The sequence below is a fragment of the Notamacropus eugenii genome, chromosome 1, assembly GCF_028372415.1.
Source record: "Notamacropus eugenii isolate mMacEug1 chromosome 1, mMacEug1.pri_v2, whole genome shotgun sequence".
NCBI classification, from domain to species: domain Eukaryota; kingdom Metazoa; phylum Chordata; class Mammalia; order Diprotodontia; family Macropodidae; genus Notamacropus; species Notamacropus eugenii.
In genome coordinates this window covers 237,806,095-237,823,761 of record NC_092872.1, presented here as the reverse complement: position 1 = coordinate 237,823,761, position 17,667 = coordinate 237,806,095, and the positions used below count along the sequence as shown (strand labels likewise).

At 37.3% G+C, this 17,667-nt stretch overlaps 1 protein-coding gene across 1 annotated transcript in view; it reads right to left on the bottom strand.

The window, feature by feature from the left end:
• Window positions 1–17,667, bottom strand: part of MICU1 (mitochondrial calcium uptake 1) — a 283,476-nt gene that overhangs the window by 83,708 nt on the left and 182,101 nt on the right. The window contains exon 8 of the mRNA XM_072628225.1: window positions 15,976–16,173. Within this exon, the coding sequence (XP_072484326.1) occupies window positions 15,976–16,173 (198 nt within the window). The remainder of the gene's footprint in view (window positions 1–15,975; window positions 16,174–17,667) is intronic.

Sequence of the window (17,667 nt, the reverse complement as noted above, 5' to 3'; positions counted from 1 at the left end):
AAAAAACAATTTAGGTAATTCAGGGAAGGCATTTGTTTAGCTTATGTTTTGTGAGGAATGTCATGAAATATTTCCGAAATAGTCGAAAGACTGATAGTCAACTGTGGTACCCATTTCCTGAGAGAAAGGAGATGGATTCAAGACGCAGAATGGGACAGATGTGTTTTGGACATGGCCAATGTGGGCGCTGGTTTTATTTAACTGCATATTTGTTACAAAGGTATTTTTTTTTCCTTTTGGTAGGAGGGAAAAACTAAATGCTTATTAACTGAAAACTAAAATGGGAGAAATAGATGACTTTCCACTACTGAACAAGAAAATAAAAAATTTACTCTTTTTAATAAAATGTTTTGGAATTTTTCCAGGAATTGAAATCAAGCTCAGTAGCCTATCAGACTGTCCTTTTATAAATCTAGGTTTTCTTATTTTACCTATTTCAGACTTGTGTGGAAAGAGCTTTGCAATTTTTACATATGTAATAGGGGTCTGGCACATGTGCCTCATTTGGCACATCCATGTGGAGAATGCTAAGGAGAATATGGTGGGTTTTTTTGTGGAAGATGCTAGAGAACTGCTTCTGGAAGAGACTGTGGAGCATACACAGACATTCTGTAACTGGCTCCAGGTGGCTAACCATGTGTTGAAGAAGAGATACTGTGATTGGCTGGGAAGGCATTCAAAATGGCCTGTGAATTTCAGCGTGGGTCTCATGGCCTTGTTCACTTCTGAGGGTTCTCAGCGACTCTTTCACTGCTGGAATACAGTGAAAGGAGTGTGTGTGTCTCAGATGACCTTGGAAGTTTTGAAAGGTGGGGAGAGAGAGTCATAGGAATCCAGGAGTCTGATTCCAGGCTGGGTTTCTCAGCCAGCACAGCATTTATATCCAGAGGGGTAAGGAGTGATCTTATCTTTGGGTTCCCCTTCCAGGGGAAAGTGAAAGGATTTATCTGGCAGAGATGCTGCCTATGGAGATGAACCTGGTAGGTCAATGCTAAGTATCAACTGAGCTAAGTTGAGCCTATACCCCAGCTGGGACAGGGGAGAGAATATCCCCCAGAGCTATTGGGAGAAATAGTGTATGCTTGCTCTGGCTATGTCTGAAGCAAATGTCCTTTGTAAAAGCTAAAAGATGTGAAGTGGTTAAATGGAACTGGAGTGCCAGGCTTTGGTACCCTAATAAGGGGGTGGAGCAGACAGTCAATGGAGGCTCAAACAAATGGTAGGAGAGAAAAACCCTGGAACAATAAAGGGGCAGATGTAGCCCACTTTGCTTTGAGGGAGAGAACTAGACTATACATGCTACATATAAAAAATAAGTGCTTATTATACTTTCAAATTTAGTAGCTTTTTAGTACATTAAGCTGCCCTTTTCTGTTTCCCTTCTCAGAAAGTTGTTTCAGGGCTGGTGCAGGTCCTGAGACATTTAAGTCTTCAAATAGAAGATAATAATAGATAATAATAATAATAATAGATTAAATTAATAACAGATATTAGATAAAGCAAAGAAAGAAAAAAGGATAGACCAATATAATATACTGATGAAAAAATACTACGTAAAACATTAGCAAAGAGATTATAAGCAAAATATATTCAAAAGACTATTCTCTATGACTGGGTTGAATTTATATGAGACATATAGGGATAACTCAAAATTGGGAAAGCTATAAACATAACAGACCATATATCTTAGTACTTTGACTCTCAGATATTTTATGCATTCTGTAGCTATTCTGAATAGAATTTCTTTTTCTATTTCCCTGATTTAAGTTTTATTAGTAATATGTAGAAAGGCTAGTAATTTGTGTGTGTTTATTTTATATCTTGCTAATTTACTAAAGTTATCAATATTTAGATTAACTTTTTCATAAAAGGTCATATGACCATCAGCAAGCATCATATGTAATGGGGATAAGCTAAAAGCATTTCCAATAAGATTAAGGGTGAAACAAGGATATCTATTATCACCACTGTTATTCAATATGGTATGTTAGCTTTAGCAATAAGAGAAGAAATTAGAAATAAGCAAAACAGAAACAAAGCTATTACTCTTTGCAGATGATATGATGACATGCTTAGAGAATCCTAGAGAATCAAGTAAAAAACTACTTGAAATAATAAACTTTAGCAAAGTTGCAGGATATAAAATAAACCCACATAAATCATCAGCATTTCTGTATATTACTAACAAAGTCCAATGGCAAGAGACAGAAAGAGAAATTCCATTTAAAGTTACCGTAGACATTATAAAATATTTGGAAGTCTACCTACCAAAACAAACCCAGGACTATATGAACACAACTACAAAACACTTTTCACGCAAATAAAGTCAGATCTAAATAACTGGGAAAACATTGGTTGCTCATGAGGAGGCTGAACTAATATAATAAAAATGACAATTATACCTAAATTAATTTACTTATTCAATGTTATACCAATCAAACTACAAAAAAATTATTTTATAGAGCTAGAAAAACAGGAACAATATTCATCTGGAAGAACAAAAGGTCCAGATTATCAAGGGAATTAATGAAAACAAATACTAGGGAAGGTGGCCTAGCCATACCAGATCTTAAATTGTATTATAAATCAGTAACCATCAAAACTACTTGGTCCTGGCTAAGAAACAGAGTGGTGTGGAATAGGTTTGGTACACAAGACACAAAGACTGTTTGATATACCCAAAAACTCCAGCTTCTGGGATAAGAACTCACTATTTGACAAAAACTGCTGGGAAAACTGGAAAATAGTATGGGAGAAACTAGGTAAAGACCAACATCTTACACCATACACCAAAATAAAGTCAAAATGGGTATATGATTTAAATATAAAGACTGATATTATAAGCAAACTGGGAAAGCAAGGAATAGTTTACCTGTCAGATTTATGGAGAAGGGAAGAATTTATGACCAAATAAGAGATAGAAAACATTATGAAATGCAAATGCAACAAGGATTAGGAGAGAAAACAGAAAACTGGGATTTTTTACCACCAGTGTCTCTGATAAAGGTTTCATTTTTCAAATATATAGAGAACTAAGTCAAAGTTTTAGGAATACAAATCATTCCCCAGTTGATAAATAGTAAAAAAATATGAACAGGTAGTTTTCAGATGAAGAAATCAAAGCTATCTATAGTCATATAAAAATGGGTGAGAATTCTTAAATAAACCAAGGACAGAGGTGATCATAGAAAGCAAAATGAAGAGTATAATTATATAAAACTGAAAAGCTTTTGCACCAACAAAATAAATGTAGTTTGAATTAAATAACCATTAACTGGGAAAAAAATATTTGCACCTAATATTTCTGATTAAGGTTTGATACTGCTTAGCACAGTACCTGGTAGACAGTAAGTACTTCATAAAAACTTGTTTACTGATTGATATCCAAGATATATAGAGAATTAATGGAACAAGAGCTACTTCTCAATGGCTGTGGTTGAAGGTTATGTGGTTAAAGGATATGAACAGGGAGGTATCAGAAGGAGAAATATAAACTATCAACAGCCACATGAGATCACTAAGAAGAGAAATGCAAATTAAAATAATGCGTAAGTTGTTATTCTCCATCAGACTGACAATGGTGACAAAAGATGAACAGTAAATGTTAGAGGGGATAAGAAAACGTAGGTATTGTACTGAGTCATTATTAAGCTGTCCACATTCTCTGAGCTAGTGATAACACTAGTAGGGATATACTCCAAGATATCAATTATACAGGCATTGCTCATGTGCACACAGAAATATTTATAGCAATCCTTTTTGTAGTAGCAAAGAAATTACAGGAAATTATAAGAGGTAACAATTGTATAATGTTTTGAAGATTTGCAAAGCTCTTTACATACATTATTTTGATTGATTCTCGCAATAATCAACTCTCACAACAAAGAGTAGCTGTGGGGAGGAGCCAAGATGGCGGAGTACAAAGATACACATATGCTAGCTCTGAACCCACAGCCCATAAAATATCTGTAAAGAAGAACTCCCAACAAATTCTGGAGCAGCGGAAGCCACAGAACAACGGAGTGGAGGAGATTTCTGTTCCAAAGAGCCCTGAAAAACAGACACAAAAAGTCCGTTGCAACCCAAACCCAGAGCAGAGCCCAGACCTGCATCCACTGAGAGGAGCAGATCCGAGCAGGCTTCAGGGACAGAATCTCCAGCGGCAGCACAGGTCCCTCCACCCACAGGCACCAGGGGCGAGTGACACAGTCCTTTTGGCTTGCCGGGAGGGAAGCGGGGTGTCTCCATGGCTCAGGCCTCCTTGGGAGGCAGCAGCAGAGGCAGCAGTAGACAAGGGCTCCCAAAGCAGGAGGAATTCAGATCCATTGTTGAAGGTCTCTGCATAAACCCCCGAGGGAACTGAGCCCCTCTGAGGTGGCCCTGCCTTGACCCGAGCAGCTGAACTTAATCTCAACTGAATAGCAGCCCCGCCCCACCCAAAGCCCTGAGGCTGGGAAGCAGCATTTGAATCTCAGACCCCAAGCACTGGCTGGGTGGATCTGGAGGCATAGTGGAGGTGGAAAGAAAACTCAGAAGTCAAGTAACTGGCTGGGAAAATGCCCAGAAAAGGGAAAAAAATAAGACCATAGAAGGTTACTTTCTTGGTGAACAGATATCTCCTCCCTTCCTTTTTGATGAGGAAGAACAAGGCTTACCATCAGGGAAAGACACAGAAGTCAAGGCTTCTGTATCCCAGCCCACCCAATGGGCTCAGGCCATGGAAGAGCTCAAAAAGGATTCTGAAAATCAAGTTAGAGAGGTGGAGGAAAAACTGGGAAGAGAAATGAGAGAGATGCAAGAAAAGCATGAAAAGCAGGTCAACACCTTGCTAAAGGAGACCCAAAAAAATGCTGAAGAAAATAACACCTTGAAAAATAGGCTAACTCAATTGGCAAAAGAGGGTCAAAAAGCCAATGAGGAGAAGAATGCTGTAAGAAGCAGAATTAGCCAAATGGAAAAGGAAGTTCAAAAGCTCACTGAAGAAAATAGTTCTTTCAAAATTAAAATGGAACAGATGGAGGCTAATGACTTTATGAGAAACCAAGAAATCACAAAACAAAACCAAAAGAATGAAAAAATGGAAGATAATGTGAAATATCTCACTGGAAAAACAACTGACCTGGAAAATAGATCCAGGAGAGACAATTTAAAAATTATGGGACTACCTGAAAGCCATGATCAAAAAAAGAGCCTAGACATCATCTTTCATGAAATTATCAAGGAAAACTGCCCTGAGATTTTAGAACCAGAGGGCAAAATAAGTATTCAAGGAATCCACTGATCATTGCCTGAAAGAGATCCAAAAAGAGAAACTCCTAGGAATACTGTGGCCAAATTCCAGAGTTCCCTGATCAAGGAGAAAATATTGCAAGCACCTAGAAAGAAACAATTCAAGTATTGTGGAAATACAATCAGGATAACACAAGATCTAGCAGCTTCTACATTAAGAGATCAAAGGGCATGGAATATGATATTCCAGAAGTCAAAGGAACTAGGACTAAAACCAAGAATCACCTACCCAGCAAAACTGAGTATAATACTTCAGGGGAAAAAATGGTCTTTCAATGAAACAGAGGACTTTCAAGCATTCTTAATGAAAAGACCAGAGCTGAAAAGAAAATCTGACTTTCAAACACAAGAATGAAGAGAAGCAGGAAAAGGTAAACAGTAAAGAGAAGTCATAAGGGACTTACTAAAGTTGAACTGTTTACATTCCTACATGGAAAGACAATACTTGTAACTCTTGATACTTTTCAGTATCTGGGTAGTTGGAGGGATTACACACACACACACACACACACACACACACACACACAGAGCACAGAGTGAATTGAACAGGATGGGATCATATCTTAAAAAAATGAAATTAAGCGGTGAGAGAGAAATATATTGGGAGGAGAAAGGGAGAAACGGAATAGGGCAAATTATCTCTCATAAAAGAGCCAAGTAAAAGACTTTTTAGTGGAGGGAAAAAGAGGGGAGGTGAGAGAAAAACATGAACTTTACTCTCATCACATTCCACTAAAGAAAGGAATAAAATGCACACTCATTTTCGTATGAATACCTATCTTACAATACAGGAAAGTGGGGGAGAAGGGGATAAGCAGGGTGGGGGGGATGATGGAAGGGAGGGCAATGGGAGGAGGGAGCAATTTGAAGTCAACACTTGGGGAGGGACAGGATCAAAAGAGAGAATAGAAGCAATGGGGGGCAGGATAGGATGGAGGGAAATGTAGTTAGTTTTACATAACACGACTATTATGGAAGTCATTTGCGAAATTACACAGATATGGCCTATATTGAATTGCTTACCTTTCCAAAGGGAATGGGTGGGGAGGAAGAGATAAAGAGAAGTTGGAACTCAAAGTTTTAGGAACAACTGTCGAGTACTGTTCTTGCTACTAGGAAATAAGAAATACAGGCAATGGGGTATAGAAAATTATCTGGCCCTACAGGACAAAAGAGAAGATAGGGACAAGGGAAGGGAGGGATGATAGAAGAGAGGGCAGATTGGTGATAGGGGCAATTAGAATGCTCGGTGTTTTGGGGAGGGGGGAGGGGACAAAAGGGGAGAAAATTTGCAACCCAAAATTTTGTGAAAATGAATGTTAAAAGTTAAATAAATAAGTTAAAAAGAACAAAAAACCCCCCCAAAACCAAAGAGTAGCTGTGAAACAGGGGCTCCTATTATCCTTGAAATCAAGAAAAATTAAGTGACTTCCCTAGGGTCCCCCAGCTATGCAGTGCCTGAGCCAGAAACAAAACTCAGGTCTTTCTGATTTTAAGTACAGTGCTCTATCCACCATGCAAGTTAGGTGGGATGACTAAACAAATTACATTAAGGTAATGGAATATTACTGCACTGTAAAGAATGACAAATATGAAGAATTCAGAGAAACTTGGGAAAACTTGTGAACAGATGTAGGGTGAAGGAAGTGCAATTAGGAAGTCAGTTTCTATGAGGACTATTTACAAAATACATACAAGGTAAGTACGAGCAATGGAGTTTAGGGAAGTAGAGAAGGTCTATTGGGAAGGAAAGGCTTCCCATAGAATGCAGTGCTTCAGTAGAATTTTGAAGGAGGTAGGAAAAGGTGAGGAAAGAAAGTATTCCAGGCATGGGCGATAGCCTGTAACAAGATGGAGCAATGGGAGATGGAATGTCCCACATGAGGAACAGCAAGAAGGCAAGTTTGCCTGGATTAGTTCTGCCTCTGAATTCTCAGTGCCTAGGCACTGTGGTGCCCTGTACATAGATGACACTGAAAAATTGGTATGCTGAATTGTTAATTGTTGCAGTGGAATTATTATATTGTCTGGAAGGAAGGAGGACCTATTGGAAAATATTAGGACTAAGGATAATGGCATTCTAATTCTAGTGCCATCACCAATTCATAATAATAGTCACATAGATCATTCTTGTCCTCTGAAAAGGGGAGTATGACACTATATGACTTTCATCAAAAATTTGAGAGAATAAAATGAATGCTTACAGATGCTTTCAGCGCTTTATAGGAAAGATCAATCCAAAATATTTTATTAATTTAATCACATATATTATTGATCAACCTTCCCAGTCTGTGGGTATTTTTAGATCTCTTAGACTTCCATGTAGCTACTTAGTAAAGCTATAAAAACCTTGGTGCTGATGCTTAGAAGAGACCTCTGTTAAATCAGCCCATTAAAGCTTTTCTGGAAAACTGAAAACACACAAGACTACACAATTTGTTACTGCTCAGCATGTCTTATAGCAGCCAAATTCCAAAAAACTTCTGTTGACAATTTCTTCTTTATGTTTATGTATGCTTTATGTTAAAGCAAGAGTTAACTCTCATGTGTTTTCCTAACTGAGTCACTTTCCATAGTTTCACTTTCCCAGAGAAGATCTTGGAAAATTAGAGTAAAAGGAATTTGTTTTGCCAGGAATCTTCTGATGCCAATGATAACTGTCAATAGATATATGATTAAATGGCTTTTCTGGGTGTGGGGGGGAGGTAATCTCTGTCCGTCCTTCTATCAGCATTCAGCCCAGGAGAACAGGCCCATTACCTAGAGTTCTTTTGTGTCAGAGCAGCATCAAATTAATTCTATTTAGAAACCCCATAGAGAGCGGAACAAAGATTTCACCTAGAATATTGCCAGCATAGGAGACACTGTAATTTCCCCTGGTACTTTATTAGTCTAGATGCTCTAATGACTTAAAAAGTTTTCCTTAAATTGTTCCCATTGCAGTTTAAACCTCTCATTTTTCACTCAATTCTTACTGATTGATGGGGGATGATTGGCTCAGTTTTCTTTATAGCATGCCATTACGGACCTGCAGAAGCTTATGTCTCCCTTTTGTCTTTTCTGGTAACTCAGCATGTCTGGTTGTTTTAACTTTTTTCCCCATGAAAGCCAGGAAAACAAGACTATCATTTCGGTTGCATTTTGAATCATCCAATTTATTTTAAAAAAACAAAACATAAAATCCCAAATCATGCTATGAGGCAAGGCATTTTTTTTAAATTAAAGAATGTTTATTTTCCTGAAAAATCTTTATTTAGATGTTTTGCTTTTATATCTCTTTTATTTCTGAAAACAGCTCTCCCTCATTCTCTACCTAGAGAACCATCCCTTGGCGTAACGACATATAAAAAGAAGAACAAAAGCAGTTCAGCAAAACCAATTAATATAGGAACATTGTGTTTTGATACATTCAAGAATCAATACCATAGTCAGGGGACTCTGCAGAGAAGGCAGGGATATGAATTTTGTCAACTTTTCTCCAGGGCCAAACTTGGTCATTCTAAGTTTCCTTTCTGTGTGTGTTCTTTCCATCCACCCTGTTGTAGTCATTATGTGTATTGTTTTCCTATTTGTTTTCTACACTCTGTATCAGCTCATAAGTCTTCCTATGCTCAGTGCTTAGCATATGGTAGATGCTTTATAAATGTCTGACATTTCTGAACTGTTAATACTCATCATTTCTTACAGTGCAGTAAGATTCCATTACATTCATGTACCATGATTTATTTAACCTTTCCCCAGCTGATGGGCACCTATTTTGTTAAAAGTTCTTTGATTTCACAGAAAGTCCAGCTATAAATATTATGGTGCATATGGTAACTTTCTTGGGGGCATATACCTAGCTAGATCTCTGGATCAAAGGATATGAACATTCTAGTCATTTTTACAGCCAAATTTCAAAGTTCTTTCCTAAATGGTTGGAACAAATTACAATTGTACCAATAGTTTATTAGTGTGCTTATCTTTCTAGCCCCTCCAATATGACTATCTGTTTCCATCTTTGTCAGCTTGTTGGGAATGAGATGAAACCTCAGAGCTTTGATTTTTTTCTATTAGTCATGATTTGAAGCAATCTTTTGGTTATAAATACTTTGCAATTTTTCTTTTGAGAACTGTGTGCTCACATTTCTTGACTACTTATTTATCAGGGAATGGCTACTATTGCCTGACTCCCATATGCCTATAAAAATGGTTACACTCCTGATTCCAACCCTATTAACTTAGGCTCTGAAACCTCAAACCCTTTTTTGGGATGATTACACAGTTCCCAGAGTGCACATCCTAAAAAGTATTTCTTCTTTCTGGCATAAACAGGTTTCCAATTGTTTCTAGAATGTTATGTTTTTTGAAATGTCCATTTCCACAATTTCTCATTTCCTTTTGCTCTGCCCTCATTTTGGAAATAAAATCACAATTTTACCTTTTAGGATCTTTCAGCTTTGCCTGATGTCTTCCTTACTCCAGCCTCCAAGAAATCAATAAATGAACAAAATTAGCCTCGGCAAAAGCCTCTGAGGAACTTCACTCAAAGATTTTTTCTAGTCTTGAATTGAATTTTTAATAACTTCAAATTTTATCTTAAAAACTGTCTGTCTTGAGGTTGATCCATCAAATCCACATTTTTCTAGTTCTGTTAAGAAGGGTGGAATTTAGGGTAGACTAAACAAATTAGGAGAGTATGGAACAGTTTACGTGTCAGATCTATGGAGAAGGGAAGAATTTGTGACTAAACAAGATATAGAGAATGTTATGAAATACAAAATGGATAATTTTGGTTACATTCAATTGAAAAGGTTTTGCACAAAGCCAATGTCATTAAAATTAGAAGGGAAGCAGAAAGCTGAGAAACAGTTTTTACAGTCAGTATCTCTGATAAAAGCCTCATTGCTAAAATATATAGAGAACTGAATCAAATTGATAAGAATACAAGTCATTCCCCAAATGATAAGTGATTAAAGAATATGAACAGGCAGTTTTCAGAGGAAGAAATTAAAGCTATCTATAGTCATATGAAAAAATGCTCTAAATCAGTATTGATTAAAAAAATGCAAATTAAAACAACTCTGATGTACCACCTCATACCTATCAGATTGCCAAACATGCCAAAATAGGAAAATGATAAATGTTGGAGAAGATGTGAGTAAATCAGAACACTAATGCATTTGTCGGTGTTGTGAACTGATTCAACCATTCTGGACAGCAATTTGCAACTATACCCAAAAGACAATCAAACTGGGCTTAATTACCCTTTGATCCAGAAATAGCACTAGATCTGTTTCCCAAAGAAATCATAAAAAAAGGGAAAATGACCCACATGTACAAAAATATTTATATCAGCTCTTTTTGTGGTGGCCAAGAATCGGAAATTGAGGGGATGTCCATCAACTGGGGAATGGCTGAACAAGTTGTGGTATATGAAAAGTAATGAAATACTACTGTGCTATAAGAAATGATGAATGGGCAGATTTCAGAAAAACCTGGAAAGACTGATGCTGAGTGAAGTGAGTGGAACCAGGAGGGCATTGTACATGGTAACAACAACACTGTGTGATGACCAACTTTGATAGACTTAACTCTTCTCAGCAATACAAGGATCTAAGACAATTCCAAAAGACTCATGTTGGAAAATGCTATCCATATCCAGAAAAAGAACTATGGAGTCTAAATGCAGATCGAGGCATACTATTTTCTTTTTTTCTTGTTGTATGTTTTTTCTTCAACATGGTTTTTCCTTTTTGTTCTGATTCTTCTTTTTCAACATGAGTAGTGTGGGAATATGTTTACTATGACTGTACATGTATAGTCTATATCAGAATGCATGCTGTCTTGGGGAAGGGGAAAGGGAGGGAGGAGGAAATTCTAGAAATCAAAATCTTATGGAAGTGAATGTTTAAAACTAAAAATAAATAATCTAAAAAACGAGTAGAATTCAATTAAATAAATCTGACAAGAACCTTGATACTACTCAATTCCAGTAAATGATCACTTACTGGGCACTTACTGTTGTCAACAGGGAATCATAACTTCATGAAACCTAAGTGAAAACTAGGTTTCTTATGTAAAAGGTTATGAGCTTGAATCTTGGCTATGTTACTTCTTACTATGTGTGGTGCCTTGGGCAAGTTGCTTAGCTTCTCTGGGCCTCAGTTTTCTAATCTGTAAATAAAATTGGACAAGATAGGTTTAAACTCCTTTCTGGCTTTAAATTCTATAATCCTAAGTGTTTTGTAATTTCAACACTCAGAATGCCAGAACTCTAGCTATTTCCAAAACCCAACTGCTGCTTTATGAATCATTTTTTTAGTGGAAGCTCATGGGCTAGAAGCACTAGCTCAGCCTCCACCACTGACTAATCTCTGCTGAGTTCCTTCTTTTCTGTGTGTAAAGATTTCTTTACTATCTGATGGGACTATTGCTTGCCCCTTTCCTAGTTCAGAAAGAAGCTATGAGGGAAAATGAAATACAAAGAACATAAAGCTTGGATGTGGATGAGATTTTTGAAGTTATCTAGCTGAACTTCAAGAATAGCTAGGCATCCCTGAGACAATCACCCCAAGATCTCTAAGCAACTACCAGTAAAATGGCAGTCTATTTCACATTCACATGGCGCAGTGGATAGATTGCTAAACTTAGGGTCAGGAGAGGTTTGGGAAGGGAAAAATGAAAGAAGCTTTTATTAAACACCTGCTATGTGCCAGGCACTGTGCTTTACAAACATTATCTCATTTGATCCACAAAACAACCCTAGGAGGTAGGTGTTATTACTATCACCATTTTACAAAGGAGGAAACTGAGGTAGTCAGAAGGTAGAAATGACTTGCCTACGGTCACAGAGGCTGGATTTGGACTCGGATCCAGTGCTCTATCCATTGTGAAGAATAAACAAGGAAAACAATCAAGACATTGAGATTTTCTGTCACTGAAATGCAGAGAATTAGTCTAAAACAAGCTTCCTTCAAAAAGTCAGAAAAAAAGTTGAGTAACCTGATTTTGAGAAAAATACAAAATCCTAATGTCTAGAAGAGACCAAGATATTAAGGCAAGCATTGTTAAAATCGGGGTAGGGTCTGTAAACTTAAAAATATTTTTATAAATGTATTTCAATATAATTGATTTTCTTTATAATCCTATGTATTTCATTTTATACATTTAAAAACATTTTTTGATGAGTCCATAGGTTTCACCCAACACTGCCAAAGGGGTCACAGAGTTAAGAAGTTATAGAGCTTATATTTGAACCCCAGCCTGAGTCTGAATTCAATACTCTTTCCATTAAGCCAAACTACCTATATTAAACCTCAAAGTCATTATATTTAGAGAAGAGGGAAAGAAAGAAATATGAAACTTCAAACTGTAATAAAAGTGTATAATTAAGCAATAAGACAAAACTAGTATGGAATAGGAAAGAATTATAGAAGTTTCTGATTCACAAGAGAGTTATAAAGGTGCTATACACACTTCTATTTTCCTTCTGGCTATGGTGATAACATTATATCTCACACCCAATGTGGGAAGAAATTGCTAAAACTTTGAAAAGAAAGATTATCTTTTAAAGAAATTACTGCGTCTCTCCAGATGTTTTAACAACTAGGGAACTCTAATTTAAATGTCTTCAATTTCAAGTGTTCCATGATTTTGTCAATGTGGCTCCTCAGATCTTTGATTTATTCATCTAACATTCATTTATTTAATGGCTAGTGTGCATCTACCACCTTACTGAAGGCTCTAAAAGGACAAGTTCTTTTTCCCTTAAGAATCTTTTAATTTAATTTTGAAAAATTACTTTTTTGTACGAGAAATCCAATTTTTCTACTTCATTGGCATTCTATCCAGTTCTGGACTGGCATCCTTCCCATCTTGGTGTAAAAGCCAAGTGTTCTCAAACTTTAACCATCTAGATGCCATCTCATTACTGTTCCAAGATTTATAGAATCATAGACTTTCAGAGCTGGAAGGGTTACCAACATTTCTCTCATATATCATCTTCTTGGCACTCTGAGACCAACCAACCCGGTTCAAGACCTCTGCTCTTTTTGCCTGAAGTCTTTCACCCTTCCAATTTTCACTCTCCACAGAGTTGTCAAAGTGATCATCCTGAAGCTCAGATCTTCCTGCGTGACCCTCCTTTCCCCTCCTTTTTCCCATTACTTGCCTACTCAATAGACTCCAAAGATTCTCTCTTACTTCTTGACACAAGCATCAATGCCTTTGTTGGCAGTTAAAGGTCTTTACAATATAGTCCTTTACAATCTTTTTACACATGACTCCCCTGCACACATCTGACCACAGTGGCCTTTTGTGCAAGCTTGATATATGCCCCCATGACCATCCACCTCTGATCTCTGGGCCTTTGTACTATCTTCTCAGTCCCCTCAGATGGTTCTTCATTCATGTCAAACCCGCTAACTAACATGGGTGTGCCCCAAGATTCTGGCCTGGGTCATCTCTTTTTCCTCTATGTCATCTCACTTGGTGAACTCATCAGTCCTCATGGGTTCAATTACAATTTACATACACATTCAGCTCTTTTGACAAGCAGCCCTTCATTACCAATTGCCTTTTGGACACCTCAAACAAGGTGTCTCAAAAACATCTCAAATTCAAAATGTCCAAAAGAAAACTTATTTTCTTTTCTCCTCATACTCTCCCCTCTTCTCAACTTTCCTCCTACTGTTCAAGGCACCACTAGGCTCTCAATCACCCAGGCTTGCAACCTGGTTTCATCTTTGACTCCTCACTGGCATCATCCCACATACTGTCACATGTTGCTCAACCATGCAAACAATGAATCTGTCTTGTATTTCCATATTTGCCAATCCTTCTGTGAAAATAACTTGGTGAAATCTAGTCCCTCCTTTTCTAGTCTTGCTAAAATATCCCTGAAATACACATGCTTTTCTAAAAACATAGGAGCTGTCTTTCTGTCCATTCCTTCTTATCCAGTGCACTTAGCAAACTGTAATTGGACTCAATATCAAATAAGCTATTTATACAATAAAAGTCAATGCAATTCAATTAAACAAATACTTCTTGAACGCTTAATTCACTGTGGGGTGTACAAAGATAAAAAAACCCACACAACTCACAGTTAAGATTTCTGAGTACTAGAGCAAATAAATGGTACTAATATGAGACTCAATTATTTCTAATAGATAAATAACCTTAGCCTTTAATTAGTTTAGAAATAAACACTAGGATTCCCAAATGGGTCGTTTCCAAAGTCTTAGTCTTTAAAACTCCCTTGAATGAACTTCATCATCTATGTGATTTATTTATAGAGCAAATTTTTATTTCAAATTAAGTGACAGCAATCACACTATTTTGCTTCACTGCTTATCCTCTATAGAAAAATCAACAGTTACAGCAAAGACTGGAAATACAGTGAGACAATCTGCTACCATGGTTTTCTCATCAACCTTAATTTTACTGGAAAATCATTTCTGCTTTAGTTCTGCTGAAAACCTCTTCTTGCCCACCTCGTCATTCATTATGTCACACACATTTGGAGAGAAGTACTTTCCTTGTGGTGGGAGAGGCCTGGTTCCTTGTATTAAACAGACTAAATGAACTGCCTCTTACCAGTATGTCACTTAGGGCAGAGGAACCCTTTACACATAGGAAATTTTAAGATGTTTGCTGAATGAATGAATGTTGAATGAGAGAGGTTAGTATGAATGACAGTCTTTCAACTCCACTTGAAAGTCATATCTTAATAATGTTTCTTCATTATTTTCAAATGAACGCCGTGAACACCAAAGCATATCCATATTTCATGATCAGGCATAAAAATATATACCAAAGTGAAGTGTAATTATTTTTTGCACTGTTAATCAATCAACCAACAAGCATTTATTAAGTACCTCTTATGTGCCAGACAGTATGCTGGGCATGGGAGGAGTGGGTAGTAGGTCATGGTCTACCAATTACTCACACTTCTACTCCTCTACATCAGTGACTGGTCTTTTCAACTTTCCTTGGTACCAAGGTAACACATAGTGAGGTGTTATGGTTCCCCAATGCTTAAGGAAATGAAGTGAACAATCCTAGAGGAACTATGCACACAGATACCCCTGCCCCCTGGAGGGCTCATCACCCCAAGCTCCAATGATGATCAGTGGCTAAATATGCCATCACAAAATCGAAGCAGAAAGGGAAATGTCAAGGCATCTTCCCTATCTCTGAGCAATTTCTTGGGATCCAAAGCAGTCATAAAAAAGCTGTCCAAGACGCCTGCTTCTCAGTAGGTTTTTCTGACCTTTTGTGTGCCCTTCTGTTTTATGCCGTAAGTAGATCTGACATACAAAAGGACTCATGTATTCTCCACACACCTCCTCCCTTCCTCCCCTCTACCCCCCTGACATTTTCATACAAGAAATGAACATCAAGGGCATTTCAAATACCTCCTTCAGATTTTAAAATATGTTTTAACTATCAATCTGCCGGTTAAGCAAAAATAGCTACAATTTTTATTCCTTGGCCTTTCCTAGTTGCTGTACTCTCAAAATGACATTTCAGAGAATTTTCCAGAACATGGTATTTTCTATCAATTGCTAGGTGATCTATTACTAATGAATTTCAAACCAATCAGCTCTTAGAGATAGAGCATTTGCGTATATGTGCCCTCTTGCCCAAAAGCAGACCCTAAAGGATACTGTCATAATTTTTCCAAAGCCAGCAGATACTAACCTCTAACCTCAGGACATCATGCTGAAGTTTACGCTGAAACTCTAGGAAGTTCTTGATGGTCAGCTTCCCTTTGAGGTCAGCTCCAAAAAAGTAGGTTGTCAGGGCTGAACACAAGCCAGGCTTGAGGGTGTTACCAGTGGTAGAACGATCTCTATGACGCATGCCCATGCTGGTTTGGGAGCGAATGATACTCTGAACCTAGAAGAGTTCAGAAAGGGAAACAACAAATCATTATCAATGATAATTATCAAACAACAAATCAATAATTGGGATGATCCTAGAGAGGTTCTCTTCAGAAAGGAGTATTCTTTTTAAGGTTCCTAACATTTCTTGGCAAACAATGTGGAACAAAGGAAAAAACCACTATCCCCAAGGGAATGCCTTACTCTCAAGAATTTCAGAAATGTCAATAAACCTTTCACTCCTGGACTCATGGCTTGTCCAGTTTTGATAGAGGAAAGGAAAAGCTATAGCCAAATGCTTAAACATCCAGGAGACTAGGACATTTGTTAAGAATAATAAATGAAGCTAGTGCTTTAGAATTCTCCTAGGAGAAAAAGGAACCAATTCAATCAAGAAGGGGAGATTCTAAGTCAAGCACTTGAAGAGAGGACACAGCTACTTGGAATAATTAATCTTTAACCTAAGCAAGTAATTAAGGTGGTTTTAAATTTTTTATTCTTAGGGGGAAAGCCTGGGATTGCTTTAAACGTGGCACTATTTGCTTCCTAGATGGAAAATGCTTCCTTTAAATTCCTTTAAAATTAAATCCTCTTTCACCAGATTACCAGATAGGAAAATAGCCATTCAGAATAATTAGCATTGCAAAATGTCAAAATGATCATGATGAACAGCAGCCATTGTTCTGGTGATAGTTTTTAGAGTGCCAATCAGAAAAACACCACTTCAACATTTAAGATTTGTAATGACATTAGCAAAAGCGGAAGATATGTTTTAACTTCAAACAGAGGTAGAAATCATGTATTTGTGGAAGAATTGTCTTTTTTTTTTTAAACTGTAACCAATATTTTATACAGATCCAAATTAACCTTCTACTCATAATAATGAGAGTTCCTTAACTGAACTGGGTAATAAAAGGTTTCTAGGGGTGGGACATAATTAATACTACAAAGGTCTCAATATATCACTTGGGTTTAGACTGACAGGAATGGAAGACAGGAGACAAATGTCTCTCCTAAGTTTTCTAGTGGTTCCTTTTTTCTTGAGATAAAAACAAAACCAAAACTTCTTAGCTTAGGGAAAAGAACAAACATTTTTTAAGCACCTATAAGATGCCAGACACCTTGCTAAGTGCTTTATAATTATTATTTTATTTGATTTAAATTCTCAGTATTTAAAGTCCTCCAAGATATGGTTGCAACTCAATCTTTCCAGATTTATTTTACATTACTTCCTTTTCTGCATGTTGTATTCCACCCTCCAACTCCATTCCTTCACACAGGTCAGTCCCCTGCCTGGAACGCACCCTCTCCTCCTCTGGGGTTCCCTGAAGACTCAGCTCATCTGTCACCTCCCAGGTGAAGTCATTACTGAGCCTCCCAATTGTAAGTCTTCTCTTCCCTTCCATGTTATCTTATACTGGGTTGCCTCATTAGAATGTTAGCTCCTTGAGGACAAGCACTATTTTGTTTTTGTACCTTGGGCAACGAGCATAAAGAAAATGCTAAGTAA